The 17,854-nt window shown below is 45.5% G+C and overlaps 1 protein-coding gene across 3 annotated transcripts in view; it reads right to left on the bottom strand.

Annotated features, from left to right (window-relative positions):
• Nucleotides 1-3,738: 3,738 nt before the first annotated feature.
• The window catches only part of LOC142571534 (motile sperm domain-containing protein 2-like), a 59,458-nt gene continuing 45,342 nt past the window's right edge, over nt 3,739-17,854 (bottom strand). For all 3 annotated transcript variants that reach the window (XM_075679964.1, XM_075679965.1, XM_075679966.1), the window contains exons 10-14: nt 16,075-16,177; nt 14,402-14,498; nt 13,196-13,322; nt 12,314-12,527; nt 3,739-4,416 (exon numbers count right to left, since the gene is read on the bottom strand). In XM_075679964.1, the coding sequence (XP_075536079.1) occupies nt 4,264-4,416; nt 12,314-12,527; nt 13,196-13,322; nt 14,402-14,498; nt 16,075-16,177 (694 nt within the window). In that variant the 3' untranslated portion in view covers nt 3,739-4,263. The remainder of the gene's footprint in view (nt 4,417-12,313; nt 12,528-13,195; nt 13,323-14,401; nt 14,499-16,074; nt 16,178-17,854) is intronic.

Raw genomic sequence — 17,854 nt, forward strand, 5'->3', positions numbered from 1 at the left:
TCTTCCGACAGGTATTTTTCTAAATCTTTCAGCGCTACATCATGCAGTGAGTTATTGAATATAATCAAGTCAATGGACAACAGTGTTTTCTTACGCTTCAACGACGCTAAATACAAAGGAACACCAGACAGGAAATTGGGATCAAGGTTGCCGTGCAGGGGGATAAATATCGTTTTCAATCATTTCTTTTATCACCTCGGTCGGCGTTCGTATTGTTTCTGTGCCATTATTTCTGAACAAAGGAGGTTTCGCAATAATCTCGACTTCTTCACGTGGCGCTGCCTTTCATAAGGAGCAAGGTGTACTGCCTGATGAAGCGATTAGAACATAGGGCCTGGTATTTTGCTGGCGCGTCGGTCTACTTTCAGTGACTTGTGGAGAGCGACAAAGATTAACTTTGTTGTACAAACGGCTCGTTGACGAGACGTACGTCATCGCTGGTGACCCGCCGTGTGTTGCTTTAGAGTTGGAAAGTTCCCTATATGCGCTGAATGTGCTCCACTAGGCGCCGCCAGAACTTAGCGAAGTAAGTATGCCCACCTGCGCAGATTGCTTCCCGTACCCGCTGTGGCCGTCCGGTGGCTGTGGCGTTCTCTTGCTGAACACGGAGCGGTGTGTTCGCTTTCCAGCTGCATTGGCAGCATTTCGGTGGGAGGGAATGTCAACAGTGCTCGCGTACAATGTCTGGATGCAAGCTAAAGAAAACCAAGTTACCAAATTTAATGCGGTTTTCTCGTCTACGGCGTTGCTCATAGGCCCTCCGTTGATTTTGAACATTGAACCTCATCAATCAAATCAGCTTGTTTTGATTTGTCCTCATCAGGACACAGAGGAAATGAAACGCCTTGCTATGTAGCGCCCCTGCCTTTTCTTTCTGCTTGCCACATTTAGCGGAATTCACTAAGAGTCGACAATCCCAAACTTCTGTGATCACGTACTCCGAATTTTACCAAGCTGGTTTTTCACTGAGAAGAAGCTTCTAGGGCAAAAGTGTGAAATCAGCGTGGTATCATCTACAAGATGCATTGATAATGGTTGAAACCGTGCCTGACTTATTGGTAGGAAAGGCAAGATCTTTCGACAGGTAAACCATTGTGAACCAAGTTTCGGCCTTCGCGTTTTCGCTGGCTTTGTAGATACGCTATAATGTGCTATTCGCTTTGAACAAGGTGCTACTGAAAAGAAGCGAATGCTATGTTACATTTAAACTGTATGAACGTGTCGCAGCATGTGCCCCTTTTTCGAACTACTTTAGGATTCGACAATTCAGGGACGTAACTTATATACCTTGGTTCCACCAATGTGGGACCTATAGAATCGCGCTTATTTAGGAAGCGAGAACCGCTAGGCCTTGAAGACCGTGGAATACTGTAGGGGCCTATGATGCGTATAGTCGGTGAAGTGTCTACCATTTCTCAATGTAGTTTCGCTTTGATAAATATTTGTGACCTGACAAGCATATTCATACCTGCAATTACACACTCTTTTTTTCTTTCTCCGCGAATTTCCGTTCGTATTCGATTTAGGTAGAAGCTGGAGCTACATGCGAGCCATGGCATGTTTTCCGCCTCAGAGGTATTGCGGCATTCAGGAATGGGCGTCATGGGACAACTGTGCACAAGACCCTGCTAATAGAACACAACTAAATGCATGATGCAAGACTGCCAATACTCGTTTTAGTTGTTGCCAATAACAGTGAATAAATTTTTTTACATCCCGCAACTGCTATAATCTTGGCCTTTTCGGGCTACGCTCGACCCACGAATCCTTCACATTGAACTGATAAGCAAGCATATGCGACAGCTGAAGCTCTTTGGTTAGCTTAGTTTTATCATTGTCTAAATTTCAGTCCTGTGCTGCCTTGCCAGAAACGGTGCAGGAGGACACAGATGCTAACACGCCCCGTGCTTATCTTCGTCGTGCCTAGTTGTTGCGGGGCTGGCGTAATTCACATTTTCGGCACAATGCACGAGTAAGATTAAGGCACATCGGCACCGAAACGACGTGACTGGCGCAGCGTATTGTTTGATTTGCCTTCTAGGGCGGCGCACACTCACTGCGGGGGATCGGCCAAGATGTGGGCGGTAAGAATGCAGCGGTTTCGTCGTCGTCTTCTTCAGGCACGCTTCCGGAACTTTCATTTTGTCTGCGACGCGAATTCGGCGAGGGCTGGGCGGAGTAGCGAGAGGCACGCGAAAAGTGAATTCGCATTCAAGTCCCGCGCGTCTTTTATGAATAAAGCTGCGAGTGCACTTCTCCGCTGCAGCGATGCGTTCAATTTCGGTGCGTGCTGAAGGTAGAGAGAACTCGCTGTCTTATGCTACGTGCCCTGGACTGCCAAGGCCCTTTCCAAGGAAAGCTTGTGCTGGACAGAAGAAAATGGGATTTCGAGCTAACGAAAAAAATATTTTGGGCCTTCACAGAAGTGGTAATTACTGGCGACAAAAAAAAAGATAAGCGAAGACCCACCAATGCAGTCTCTAGCCGTAATCTGCACTGTAACTATGTTAGGCGACAGTCGGCTCGCGTAACAGCCTAACAAAATGGCCAGCAAAAGTAAACCTAAGAGATGGCTTTCAGCTACGCATTATTTTCTTTAATCCCTTGATATTTCTTCAGTTTTACTTACAATATATCCCTGCGAAAATTCGTGTCCTATTAGTCTACGAACACATGCTCTTTAGCCTGGTTTCCTTTTTTTAACGCAACCAACTATAATTAATGGGACGTAAAGGCTTTCATGCAGATCTATGTTTAACTGAATGGCTACCCCTCCTGCTCCTCCCCCACGCGAAATCGATAAAATAGGCTTTCCCCACCAGGTGGAACATTACATGTAAACCACCTACTACGGACCCCCTTTCGTAAAAGAAAACAGAAATACTGTGTTGCGCAATTCTCCGCAGGGGCGCAGAGAAAGAAAATCTCACTAGCCGTATATTGAGCTCTCATAGGACGGCGGCTCTACACGCAACTCCGACCAATGCGGGCAGTGGTGTCACGCACACACGTCAGCTTCATGACAGACCTCTCAGATGTGGAGGGGCCGGTAAATTCCCCCGACGTAAACCAAAGGAGTTTCCATGTGCGGGGCATTGTAGGGAAGAACAGCAAACTAGCATGGTCGCTGAACAGAGCATGCATTTTTTTTTCGAGGTAGCACGCATGCCGTCGCTGTAGCTCTCTCTAAACGTTGAAATACTGTTCATGTATCGTTGAACGAGCAAAGCGAGGCGCGTGAATAAAAATGATGTCCAACTCCAAAAGATCCCACAACTGCATGACTGACCACCCTATTCAGACATTATATGCGTATGATCGACTCGTTTCGGGGATACAATTAGAAAGGGGCACTTGCACATGGGCCCTCGCGTACCGAGATCGCACTTATGCGAGAATGTGTCAAAGCGAAAGGCCGCGCGAGCTTTTTGGGAGCTGCACGTAATCTTTGTTCATATGCTTTGAACTGTCTGCTCATTCGTGCTTTTCTTGACCACTCGTACCTATAATTGTACCACCGCTCGTGCTGGAATAAAACAGTTGTTAGTTCACGCCTTGTGTCCAAACTTGTGCTCATCCTGCTGTGCGTCTCAATACATGCCAACTAAAGCGTCAGCATTGTATAACCAACAAGCCCCTACTGGAATTTTTTTAAGGTTGTAGTCTAAGTGGAGGGTGAATATATCGAACAATAATTTCATGCTGCACACCTAAGGCGTGATCAAGTTGACACAGCGATTCATAAAACTTTCTTTAATGTTGTAACACCGCAGTCACAAATGAAACAAAAAAAGACAAGGGCAGCGAGTTTCGGACATTAGTTGCAGAAATGTTTTTCTGCACACTCATCCTCATGAGAATTTCTGCAAATAAACTCCCTTTACGAGTAACCAAACTGTGCGATAAAAAACGTGTTATAACATCGGTCACACTCCCTATACAAAGGCAGATACATCGGCACATTTTATATGCTAACAGTCAACAACTTTTATAAAGATTTGTTTATTGAAGTTGCACATGAACACTGAAAAATAAAAATTTGTCAGCTCCAGCTCCTTATATGCAATAAAAACAACGACTAGGTACGCACAGTCGCAGCTGAGTTGACACTCCATTCTCTCTGTTCTTTTTTTCGGTCCCATTTTCTCTGTCACGGTTGTCGGCGTTCACCCGCTCGCCTGGCCCGGTTCACTTCGGCTGGGAGGCACGGTGTACTTCGCGTTGTTGACAAGGGTCAGGCCGTCTACAACACAGCGGAGTTTTTCAGCAGTACCACTCGGTGGCCGACTGGCAGTTCTTGACCACGATGAGCATGAGTAGGTTTGCCCCGACCAGCACCATGGTAGCGAGTAAGACGTAGCCGAACTGGTCCTGACGCCGAGAGATCGCGCTCATTTCCTGGTAGACATCGCCAAGCTGTCAAAAACAGAACAAAGTGTGTGTAATCTTTTTTTTTCGCCCTGTTACGTTACTACAGGGTACTGTCCACTTAATTCATGCTAGTCTTAATTTATCAGAAAACTAAGACAACATCCAGTGCGATAACATGAGTGAAATGTGAAGACAGAATTGGTGAGCACTGGAAAAAAAATGAAGCCACAGCGCGTCAGACAAATACGCACACTATAATCACACTTCGATGGTAAAAAAAATGGCGGGGCGGCTTCACACGCAGCGAAGCCGTCACTCAATGTGGCAAGAAAAAACAGCCCATCGGGTATAGAAGCTTAAATTGCTTGAATGCTTTGTGCGCATGCGCGCTGGAACTTTCCATTCACGTACTCTGACGCTCTCCGTCTTGTCGTTTGACACGAGGTTGCCAAGATAATATTTACGCCCTTGAATTTTCATTGTGTTAAGAGTCACTTTGCTACTGTGCCCTGACTTGCTGTTAATTTTCTTCTTTCATTCTATTGCTTTCTGCGTTTTTGTGATCTACAGTGCCCATTGATCATGCTAATCATACCTGGTACAACGTTTATTTCTTTGTATGCTCTTTATCGTAATTCCACGTAGAAGTAGTGGATAACGTAACTAATAATTATTTCAGTAAATACTTAAATAGTTAAAGAAAGAGGACACACCGATGAAGGAAGCGACACACTTGCCCGAGTTGTCTTGGAATTAAGTTCGCTTATCCCAATGTCTCACCTTCTAAATTAAGCTGTACCACATAAATGCGCATAGCACAGGACATAGTTTTTATTTTTTTCTGGACGCTGGCACGGGGAAAAGGTTGGTGGGGGGGGAGGCGTTAGTGAGTGCCATTTTCACTTCGACAAAGTGCATCTCAGAGGCCGCACAACCCCAATATTTCCTTCTTTTTTTTCTTTCTTTCTGCCGCTTTGCTTCCGATGCCATTAGATATGCAACGTCACCAGCCGGTGGGCGGCGTTCTACAATATCCGCGTTGCGGTGGATGGGTAGCGGAAGCCGCACCGATCACGTGGCGTGTTGCTTAGGGGCGAGAGACCAGGCCGCGTTCCTAATGGTGGCTCCCGCGGCACGTAATCCCACTTGATATCACCAGTGGATTTTAACAGCAGTCCTGAGCATACTGTCACGCGAACCACGCGGCAGCAGTTGCCGAGTCTTGCGCCGTGGAGCAATCTATAAGTGAGCCTGCATTTGCACGCACGCCGAAATCAAGTGCGAAGGGAGACGCGCCCGAAATACCGCTGGAGAAATGTCTGCTGCGCGCACCGCCTAGCATTTTCACATCGTAAACTCACAGCCGCGGCTTCTTTGATGTTCGAAGCTGAACCGGACGCCCACCAGTGGCCTCACGCGGAGCTGCTTCCGGCCTTTCCTGAGAGCTCTCTGCGACGACAGACGGCCTCTCACGCGCACTCGGGAGAGGCTTCATTCGTGGGACGGCGCGCCACCAGCTCACTTTCAGCGGAGCTCAAATTAGTGAATGCAACCTCTGCTGTGAGCTGAAGGGTCTTGTTGTCGGCGTCCGTCGCCTACGTTTCGTACGAACCAACCAGTCAAGCTGAATCAACGCAGATGGTGCGCAGGCAAACCAATCCGAATACATTGCCCAATAACGATAGCAACGATAGCAGCTGTTGTAATAGGCACCATTAAGACTTGTTATTTGAAGTTTGAAATGTAACCAGGCACGTACCCAGGGCCCCCCTGCCCCGAAATTTAGCTGTATATCTCCCCCCAACCCCGCCCACGCCACCACTCCTCGAATCAGATCCATAAAGCGCCGCCAAATCAATCTTGAGACTTGACAGCTACTCGGCGTCAGAAGAACTTCATTTGGCCCACTTGGTGTTCACTGCATATCATATTGACCACTTATATATATACGAGGACAGGGGAAGAGAACACACAAGAGAACGTCCATGTCATTCTCTTCCCCTGTATATATATATATATATATATATATATATATATATATATATATTAGCGGTGAATATAATATGCAGCTATTCGGCGGTAAACATTTTGCTGCCTTTTTCACTCCTGTTGGGTGGCGCTAGTTATCGACATCTCCTGGGGTGTAAAGGCCAGCTTTGTCACCATTTATTCAACGGTCACGCATCGCTGTTGCTTTGTTAGTTCAACCTTCTTTGTTGGGACTGATCGAGGGATCAGGAAAGCGATTCGGTTCGTACACAGCTGGTCTGTATGCACGTGGGATGAGTTGCGGCTGGAGGAAACGCCAGTTGCGTTGAACTTTTCATTTTGCTTCATTATTACCTCGAGTGACGGCTCTCCGCAACGCTGGCAGCTCCTCGGAACCATATACCCGCGATATTGGATAGATAAAATGGAAAATAAAATAATACGGAACAGCCTTCATCATCAAACCCTGCAATAACTGTTAAACCCATAAGCAATATGACTGCCACACGTTACCTCACTGGTTTTTACCTAATTGTACAGCACTTTTCGTGCAAAATGGGCAACTGAAAATAAGAGTCGCAGAGTTGAGAAATTAAGTGGTCCACTAAGGGAGCGAGCCAAGGCAACAGCCAAACAGGAAGGGAAATCGAAAATTTGCAAATTTACCCGTTGTTTGCGAAAATAGTTATGTATCAACATCTTTTCATTTAAAAAAACAAGTAGAGAAAACACGGAGAACAATTCCGTGTTCTGACTGATGCTTGTACAGTTATCAGGCGAGCCGCCTGACGTGTCTACTTCTCTGCTGTGCTTATGTAGCGGTTTTTCTAACCTTCCGCGGTGGGCGCAGTACGTCTAGAACCGCGGCGTCCTGCGATTTTCGCGGTTGTACAGGACTGGCGGCCATGCATCGTTATGCAACTTCCCAAATAATAATACGTGTCTGTTTTGGCACATAAGTTGGTAGAGCAGTAAACGAGCGATCCAAAAGAACCGCGACTGCTCCGCAAATATATATTTCTCTATAATTCTTCCAGAGCTAGTTCAAAAAACGCTACTAGAAATCCTTATTTTAGACTTTCGCTTGTTTAATTGTTCTTGGCAGTGTTCTTCCTGCGCTTCTTTCCTGCGCGAGTCCGCGTGATATGGTAACTTGTTTGCCAAATAAAGGAGAGGTGTATCTCACAGGTGTACCTGTGAGATACACCTTATTTCATTTCTTTTGTGGGTCTACGTGTCTTCATGGCGAAAGGTGAGCATTATTCACATTTGTATTAGAAAAGGTACCCTTCCCCCTCATTTGCATAGGAAAAGTTACTTTGGGTTGCCCCCCCCCCCCCTGAAAAAATATTCTAGGTACGTGCCTGAATGTCAACATAGGCACGCGTCAAACACAAGAACATCTGTCAACGCTCATGCTTCAGCAAAAGATTAGCCTCAATGTGTATAACACCCCTGAAACATTGTGCAAAAATTGTCCATTCAAAATTCTCTACAGTAATAAAGTATAAAATAGTCTTTAATTTGCCTTCACCCGTGCTACGTGTTAGAAAGGTTAAGGCAACTATTTGCTGAGCCATAACCAAAATTTAGGCTGAGCCATGTTCAAGGCAAGTCCTTCGGCATCCCGGCATTCCCACACTGGTAACGTCGCACTGTGGAAAATTTTCGTTGATAGTGACCCCACATTTGCCATTGTGTAGGAGATATGAAAGGGAAGTCTGCGCTTGGAGAAATACTCACCACAATTTAAAGGCAGAAGTTCTCGTGCATTAGTCCTGTGAATACCAATGGGCCCGAAGTACTTGCCACGAAAATATTGTAAAAACAGGTTTATTGAAAATGAAATGGGGGGCAGAAGAAAATTCCGGATTCAAGTCTCCATAAACGTAGTACCCATGTGACTGAATCTACTGCCTCAGCCCGGTGAAGTTCGATAAATTTAGGAAAGACTTACACGAGCAGAATCCGTGAAATAAATCCACTGACTTATAGTCACTCTACGGCTTAATTGCAGGCTTTTCTGCCTATGTATTTATTTATTTTTACAGTAAAAGATGCAGGCCCAATCTTTCTTTTTCTCTAGAAAGCAGACATCGTTCTCCAGTGCATGGAGTATACTTGCAATAACAAACTTTTCGCTTCCTCCTGATGCGAGATGTAAAGACTGTATTAGTACAAACGCCGAGACTGGTGATGGCGTCAGTTCGCGATAGCCCAGGAGACACAATTCTGGTCACTGTACGACTCAGGTATGTAAACTCTAATCCCGGCTATGCAAAATGCCACTATGTTATGTCCTGCTCTGTAAGGCCTAAATTCTAATCGATATGCATAAATCGGAGAAAACCAGAGGCTTCAGTGTTGAAACTGTCACTACTGGCCGCTTGGTATGCTCTTTCATTTCCTAAAGGTGACTGAGCATTGAAATCAAGCTACGACTAACGACCCCATCATCGAACCCTTCTGGACGCCGTCCTATCATGTATGTCTTTTTTTTTTTGTTCTTTCTGTCAAAGTAAGTGCTGCAAAAGGTAAACAGAAAGAAGGACATAAAACCCCAACTAGCCCAACATTGTACATTACTAAACTGACGCTGCTTTTTACGTTCTTGGAAACCACACGAAACCGATGCGAAATAGTCGCTTCAACAATAACTTCATGGTAGGGGAGAACGTGTGGAATTATTCTTGTACATATGGAGAACCATTCAACAAGAGCGACTAGCACCTCTGCAGTGTCTCCCTTGCACTCAAGTTCTGTGGAGCATCGCGTCCCTGCAGCTACGCCTCACCTCGTGCAAAGCGAGGACGTCGCGGCTAGCTACCGCTGGCTCGGAGCACTTCCTGCATTTCCCGTGCTCACTGTAAATGGTAAATGCACATTTTCTTACTCTCATCTTGCGCTTGCCATGTGTTGGCATCCTTGCCATAAGATGGGCCGCGACAATGCTCACACCGAGGGGAATTCAGAACGAGAGGCACACAACGAATTCGCCTTGCACTTTAGTCGCCTTGAAGTACTTTAGTTTGATAAAAGGCACGTGAACGCACTGCTTACGCCTCGCACGGAAAGGTCCTTTCCTTGTGAAACAAGAAAGAGGTGCTCCATACGGATCGCTGTGTGTTTTCACTGTCTCCATTTCGAATATCTCTCTTCTGGATTATTTATCTCCTCATGCAACAATACCTTATCTATGACCTCTGCTGAAGTAAAACAGTTGCCGTAGTCACGATCTTCAAGTCCCGCACATATAAGCTTAGGTCTCTGTAACATTCCAGCAGCTGTGCTCGCTTTCAAAATGAAATACTCTGTAGTCAGCACTTCGCATATGCCTTATTGTGTCTATCTCTAGGCGCTGTTTTGGAGCTTTACTGATGAATCGACTTTCCTTTAAATTTGATTGAGTGAAAACCAACGGTAACTTTAAACGAACATATACGTAATTCATATATGTAATACTACAGGCTGGTACTTGCAAACAAATATGCAGCCTTAGAACAGAGATGAAGATAACATATAGGCATTGAATGAAACCGTAACCAGGCTGGCTTCAGAGGCAGCAATTGAAGTGGGAGGCAAGGCACCAAGGCAATCAGTAGGCAAGCTCTCCCAGGTAACAATGCACCTAATAAAGAAACGACAAAGAATGAAAGTGTCCAACTCAAGAGATAAGATAGAATTCGCGGAACTCTCAAAAGTGATCAACAAGGCGAAAACAGGGGATATTCGAAATGATAACGTCAGAAAGACTAAAGGAGCTGTAAAAAATGGACGCAGCCTGAAATCAGTGAGAAGGAAACTTGGCATTGGACAAACCAAGATGTTTGCACTGAAAGATAAGCAGGGTAATATCATCAGCAATCTCGAAGGTATAGTAACAGCAGCGAAAGAATTCTATACTGACCTGTACAGTAAGTAGCCAGAAGAGCGAGAATGCCTCCATTCGAAGCAGTAAAGAACAGGGTACAAAAGCTCCTATAACTAGCAATGGGGCCAGAAGAACCTTGCAAGACATGAAACGGGGAAGAGCGGCAGGAGAAGATAGAATAAGAGTCGCTTAATCGAAGATGGAAGACACATAATGTTTGGAAAACTGGCGGCTCTGTATACGAAGTGTTTAATGACTGCGAAGGTCCCAGAAAACTGGAAGAATGCAAACATTATACTAATCCACAAAAAGAGAGACGTTAAAGAATTGAAAGATTATAGGCCCACTAGCTTACTCCTAGTATTATATAAAATATTCACCGAAATCATTGGCAATACAATAAGGGCAACACTGGACTTTAGCCAACCAAGGTAACAGGCTTGCTTCAGGAAGGGATACTATACAACGGATCACATCCATGTCATTAATCAGGTGATCGAGAAATCCGGAGAGTACAATCAGTCTCTCTAAATGGCTTTCATAGATTACGAAAAGGCATTTGATTCAGCAGAAATAACAGCAGTCATAGAGGCATTATGTAATCAACGAGTAGAGGAGGCATACGTGAATATTTTGGAAGATATCTACAAAAATTCCACAGCTACCTTGATTCTGCACAAGAAAAGTAGAAAGATACGTATAAAGAAAGGGGTCAGGCAGGGAGACACAATCTCTCCACTGCTATTCACTGCGTGCTTGGAAGAAGTATTCAAGCTATTCAACTGGGAAAGCTTAGGAGTAAGGGTCGACGGTGAATATCTCATCAACCTTCGGTTTGGCGATGACATTGTTCTATTGAGCAATACTGTAGACGAGTTACAACAAATGATTGATGACCTTAACACAGAGTGTGCCAGATAGCCGGTCAAGGGAACAAGAGTTCAGGATCGCCAGTCAGCCTCTACAGTATGTGAAGGAGTACGTGTATTTAGGTCAATTAACCACAGGGAACCTTGCTATGAGAAAAATTAGTAGGAAAATAAAAATGGGTTGGATCGCATACGGCAGACATTGTCAGCTGCTGACTGGAAGCTTACCATTACCATTGAAAATGAAGGTGCATTTACCGGTGCTGACATATGGGGCAGAGTCTTCGACACTAACAAAGAAGCTTGAGAACAAGTTAAGGACCGCAAAAAGAGCAATAGAACGAAGAATGTTAGGCATAACGTTAAGAGAGCTGTTTGTTAGGCATAACGTTAAGACAGCGGTTTGGATCAGAGACCAAACAGCCATAGTCAATATTCTAATTGACATTAAAGAAAAAAAAATGGAGCTGGGCAGGTCATGTAATGCGCAGGTTAGATAACTATTGGACCATTAGGGTAACAAAATGGGTACGAAGAGAAGGGAAACACGGTCGAGGACGGCACAAGACTAGGTGGGGCGATGAGATTAGAGAACTCGCGGGCGCTAGTTGGAATCGGTTGAGGCAGGATAGGGGCAATTGGAGATCGCAGGGAGAGGCCTTCGTCCTGCAGTGGACATAAAAGATGATGATGATGATGATGATGATGATGATGATGATGATGATGATGATGATGATGATGATGATGATGATGACTACGACGACGACGACGACGACGACGACGACGACGACGTGTAATTCAACATTCCACATTTAAACGCTGCACTGCAATGTGAAAATCTGATGGCAGCATAATTTTGCCCCCACTGCCCATGCGCACGAGGTTTCGCATTGTCTGCATCAAGATGACAAATCTACAAATGCCACAAAGCAGAAACGCTATTAACTGCGCATTTTCCATATTTGAGTTGACGCAGAGGGCGCACTTGAAGCAATGGTCTAACGTAGCTAATTGCAGTTTCGTGCTACAATTCGGAAAGGATGCCATTTTTTCACCATTCACGAAGTCAACTACACAATATCGAATTTCTACTCGCAATAATGGCTCAGAAAGGAGCCTTCCACTGCCTTCGTGTACCACCAATTTTTGCGAAGCGATGCAGCATTGACGGCACGTTTGAGCACTTCCTTTGGTCGCGGAGTGCCGCACGTACCTTGCTCTGGACGTCGCCGACGACGTCTTGGATGATCTCGAGCTGCGAGGAGGTGCCGGGTGAAGAGGGCTTGGGCGGGCAGAAGGACTGGTACGATTTCTCCTTGCCGAGGCTAGGCTGGCGGGGGCCCGTGGTGCCGGATCGCGAGGTGAGCTCCTTCAGTTCGGACGTCGGCTTCTGGGACGCCATGCTCGACACGTTCACGCAGCGGAGCCTGTTCGCCGTAGCGCCACATGCGGCGCAAAAACCACCAGCGTGTATCAGAACACTCGCAATGTCGTCGAGGCACGAATAGTGTTGTACATTCTTGCAAATATGTGAGCAACAGCGATCAGGCTGTAATTATCGACGAACAATCTATAAATAGCCCATGCGTCTGACCCGTAGATCGCATATGGACGGTCGAGGCATATGCTCGTCACTATCGCACACAAAGTGTGTGTGTGTGTGTGTGTGTGTGTGCGTGTGCGTGTGTGTGCGTGCGTGTGCGTGTGTGTGTGTGTGTGTGTGTGTGTGTGTGTGTGTGTGTGTGTGTGTGTGTGTGTGTGTGTGTGTGTGTGTGTGTGTGTGTGTGTGTGTGTGTGTGTGTGTGTGTGCGTGTGCGCGCGTGTGTGCGCACACACACGTGTGCGTGTGTGTGCTTCTCTTGCTTCTTGCAACACAAAAGTGATAGTGTGACAAAGACGATCCGTGCGATCCTAACCCGTGTGAGAAAAATGAAACGAAGCGGCAAAAGTGCCTCTCTGGGGCACAACTTCATTGTAGGCGATACAAAGAGCGCCAAAGTCGCTGGCCGCTCTGCGACGTCTTGTGAGGCAAAGCCTGAGTGCGCTGGTGGCGAACAGCGTGCAGCGCGTCTTCCTTCTTTTTTGTTCCACTCACCTGTGTTCCTTGATGTTGTCCTTGGCGACGGATCTCCAGTGGTCAATTAGCTCGCGGGGGCTGATCTCGAGCGTCTCAATGCCCGTGGTCATAATGAGCAGCTTGTCCGATGCGTGGAACTCCGAGCCTGCACCACACGTAGAGATCAAGGAAACGCGCGCTTAAGCTCAACGGACATCTCCGACGTTTCCTTTTGTGTCGAGAGAGCCACATCGTTCAACTGGTTAGCGCATCCAATAGCGTTACCGGTTGATTGCATCAGGAAGGAAGAAAGGGTCTGTTCAGTGAACGTTTTATCTCGTGTCCTGCGTAGTCAAGTACATGTGACAAGCTATCATTAGGCTACCGCCGAATATATTGAAATAAATAAAAATGTTGGGTTACGACTATAACCCGGCAAAAAAAAGCAGACGTGGCAATTGTGCGACGCGTACGTGACCTTACACCGCTTTCCGCCGCTTTGAGTATACTGCCAGGTAAATTACGGATTTTACGTATCAGGTATTGGCTACCAAACTCTGTACTTCAACGGCCCAGAATTTTGTTGGATAACTATCATACGAAGGCAGCGAGCAGTACAAGAAATATATAGTGAAAAATAATTTTATTTAAATGTGCCTGATATTTCGGGGCCTGAATCAAAATGCGCCTCCCAACTGCCACATTAACTGGAGAACGACGGAAGGGGAGGGGGGACGCAAAAGGTGGGGGAGGGCAGTGCCCAGCTAGAGTGATGCATGCTAAAGGTAGTCCAGTATCTAGGCTGGATTAAACAAAATCGGGTCTCAATGTTGTTGATTCCGAGGTATAAGATTTGTCTTCAACAAATTTTTGCCGTTAATGATCACTGTGTTTTCTTAAATCGCAGTCAATTATAGAATTAAATTCATGGCATTTTACGTGACAAAACAACAATTTGATTATGAGGCACGCCGAATTGTTGGTCTCCTAAATTATTCTGAGCAAGCGTTTTTTGTCATTTCGTCCCCATATTGATGCGGCTGCTGCGGCCGGGAACGAACCCTCGACGTCCAACGCAGCAGTGCAATGCCACACTCCTGAAATCGCAAGCAAGCTTGCCATAAGCGTTTCCCACGCTAGACGCAAGTTCTTTCTTTATGGTTTAAATTCCCGTACGCAAAATGACTCCTTTAAGAAATGTCGCCTTTTGGGTGCAACGATGCATGCGCTCACGTTTGTGTTTACCTGGATTTTGGGCCACATTGACGCTCACGGTGCTGTTAAGAGGAATGATCCCGAAGAATGGCTTTACCTTGTATCCATCGATGTTGTTTGTCTTAATCTGAAAATAAGATCGACAGAGAATGACTTGCCTATTTCTTTCTCGACGGGGCACCGTCATGATGTAATACCACCTTAAAGTGGAAGAAATGCATATTGATGCTATCACTCTTTCGCCACCGCACCGGTGGAAATCGATCCATTTGACCGACAGTTCCTTTAGGCGGTACTAAACATTTCTGATTAAATTCTTCTTTTAGCTGCTATATACGCCATCTGAAATGGCGATTGAACTTCCAGTATTGGTCACATTTGACATTATTTTGGAGATTGGGGACTCTGGAAAAATAAAGCTTTGATTGGAGGTATCATCGAAATTATCCTACGGTGCTCCCCAGCACTTCCGCAATAGAATGACGCAGAATTGCCGCTTTTGCTAACTCTGCAAACATAATTTTTAAATGACGGCAGCAGCGAGGACACAGTGGCTTCTGTCAGGTTGTCTAATTTTGCGATCCGTCGTGTCGGCTGTTTTCAGGATGTGTCATACAACGGAGATGCTCGTGAGTGCATGTTACTTTGATAATCGCGCTCGTCTGATATCAAGTGCAATTTTATTTTTCCCATCGTGGGTTGCTGTTATGCTTCAGCGTTTCGACAGCATGTGTACAAATCATCACAAATTATTTTATTTACTTGGCCAAGGCCACCACTCTTGTATCCCTTTAAACCAATGTGCGATGCTGTATATTTTTAGCACTACAATTCAACGAACACGACGCTCTGCGTGCACCTGGGGTGCGATCTTGTACGCCTTCCAAAATAGAACGGAGGCGGTTCGTTCCACCGAGCCAAATACGATACGTCAATTTGAACCGTGCCGAACGCCATGACGTCAATTGTGACGTGATATCTGCTGCCAATCATTCCGTGTCGTCTGCTATCGGACGAACGGAACGGAACATACCGCCTATTTCGTGACGTAAAGAACGAACCGCCTCCGTTCTATTTTGTAACGCGTACAAGATCGCACCCCTGGTGGCGTGATTTTTTTTCTTTACCTGTAACAGTCACGGTAAACCAGATATCATCATATGTCAGTTATGATCACCTTTCTGCTTTTTTGTGAAATATAAGGCGCTGGGCCAACCGAAAATTACCTGTAAATGGAATTACATGTATGAAATAATGTAAATAAAGTTTGTTTACCAGAAGCGCTCCGTGCAACTTTCTTTAGTCACTTTAAGAATGCGAAAGCATTCGGTATTCAATTTAATATACTAAAGTCGTTTTTCAGGAATGTTCGTATTAGATAAAATTCGTAAATTTCACTATTCGAACAACACTACCTCAAATGTTTTCGTTTTGAAAATATACGTCAAGAACCACGCGAGAAACAGAACGTCTTATTTTACGTGTCCGTTCACTCTGTTTTTTTTTTTTTCTTGCGTGCTGTCTTTCGAATAAATCAAGTAGGCCAAACCAAAGTTTTAGGGCAGCGTGTTTTCTTCTCCTTCGCTGGCCACACACAATCTGCGCTTAAATATCGCTCACTGCCGACTTTATTGGCCTGAAAGTTAGTCTTGTGCAGGCAGCGCTGTTCCTAAGTGTAAACTAGCGGCAAAAGCGCGCCGTACCTTGAACGCGACGTGGCTGTCCGAGGTGTTTGTGAGTACCAAGCTCCCTGCATGCTTGTTGAGGTCAGGCTCTTCGGCACCAAACACGAGGTCGGTGTCAGGCCTGTCGTCCGGTCCGAGCAACAAAATCCGGTAAGACAGACAAAACAACCCTAGTCAAAAAAATTGGAGTGCAAGTGTGGCAGACAGCTCAAAGACCATCGAACGCGATATTACCGGAGGGGATGAGAACGAGGCAGAAGAAAGAAATATTCGGCCGCGCGCGCTGTACAACTGCGTAGCTCGTCAGAAAAACTTGAGTCGCATTCCACATTTGTTTGGTGGTATGGGTTACAACAGCAAAAATATTTGTTTAGGCCTCCCACTGCTGGAAAGTCTAAGATTGGTTTACTGGAACATCTCGAGTTGTGGACTTGTAGCTTAGCGCTTTTGATTGATGTATTTCTATACGACATGGGCTTCCCGCAAAAAAAAGGAGGGGGGGGGGGTTATTCAGATGTCTGCGGACATCAAAAGACCGAAAGAAATTGACCGGTTGACCTCCGTCGGTAGGCAGTCTGTACCTTCTATAGAAACAAGTAGAATCCTGTGCAAAGACACAGCAGTCAACCGGGCGCATGTATACATCTATTTGCTGTCAAGTTCATTTGATAAAGAAGCTGCTTTTCTAATGCGATTCAGTGTTTTATCACCTCGCCTGTGTATACCCTCGGTATGCCATACAGAATTTCACGATAGCTCTGAGCTTCACGTACTACTTCATTTTTTGCTAAGCCTTGCTATAACATCGTCATGACAGGACAAATCCCACTGATTAGCTCAAATCAAAACAGGTACTATTGGCAGGGTAAATGGCTATCGGCGATCGGTTACGTCTGCATGATACCACTAATTATGTTTCGTGTATTTATCACATCGAAGCACATGTTGAAAGTTCGAAATAAAAGCCAGCCTGTGCTCATACATGTTCATTTACTACGAATCATGGAACTAATCACTTGCGAGATATCTGAGGGAAAATTTTTCATTTCCTCAATGAGAAAAAGAATCCTTCTAACGCCTTGACAAGGCTAGTGCTGTAGTTGTTCAAACAACTTCAAAGTTTATTAAGCTGAAGTGGAAGGTAAAAGACGGGAAACGCATAAAAGTACAAGACGCAAAATGGAATGAAACAAACAACTTAACCGGAAAGGAAAGGCGTCCCAACGTGAACATGTTTTCTTACAAATAGAACACGTCCCTTGTAGTCCATGCCGTAACAATACAACATCTGTTGACTTTGAGATTATCCATGTCGCTTGCGCATTTTATGAAAACAAATTTTTATAACGTTAAGCCAATTGATGGCAACGTGATTCAAGCCGTTGTCGCATTGAAATGTGGCATAAGTTCAATTTTAATGCTCGAACGTTCAAGGCTGCCACGCTCTAGGCCAGAGCAGCATGCTGAGGTTCCAAAGTTTATCTTGCTACAGTTGGTTCTACAACATAGCTTCATCTCATCATGCTCTGTCACTTCAGCGCAGCCTAAATGCCATCGCGAGGCCCAATCGCGAGGCGCCAAGCATAGAGCGAATTAACACAGCTAGCTGGCCGAGTTGGTGATAGAACATGTTCCTACGGATGGGCAGCGCAACCCGGACGAAGGACAAAAGGAAGTACGCGCTCGTGTCGTCTAATTCCTTTGGTCCTTCGTCCGGGTTGCACTGCCCACCCATAGGAATACGCATAGAGTGAAACTCTATGGCGCCAAGAAACATGCACTCTATATATGCCTCTTC

Source organism: Dermacentor variabilis, chromosome 2, assembly GCF_050947875.1.
Source record: "Dermacentor variabilis isolate Ectoservices chromosome 2, ASM5094787v1, whole genome shotgun sequence".
NCBI classification, from domain to species: domain Eukaryota; kingdom Metazoa; phylum Arthropoda; class Arachnida; order Ixodida; family Ixodidae; genus Dermacentor; species Dermacentor variabilis.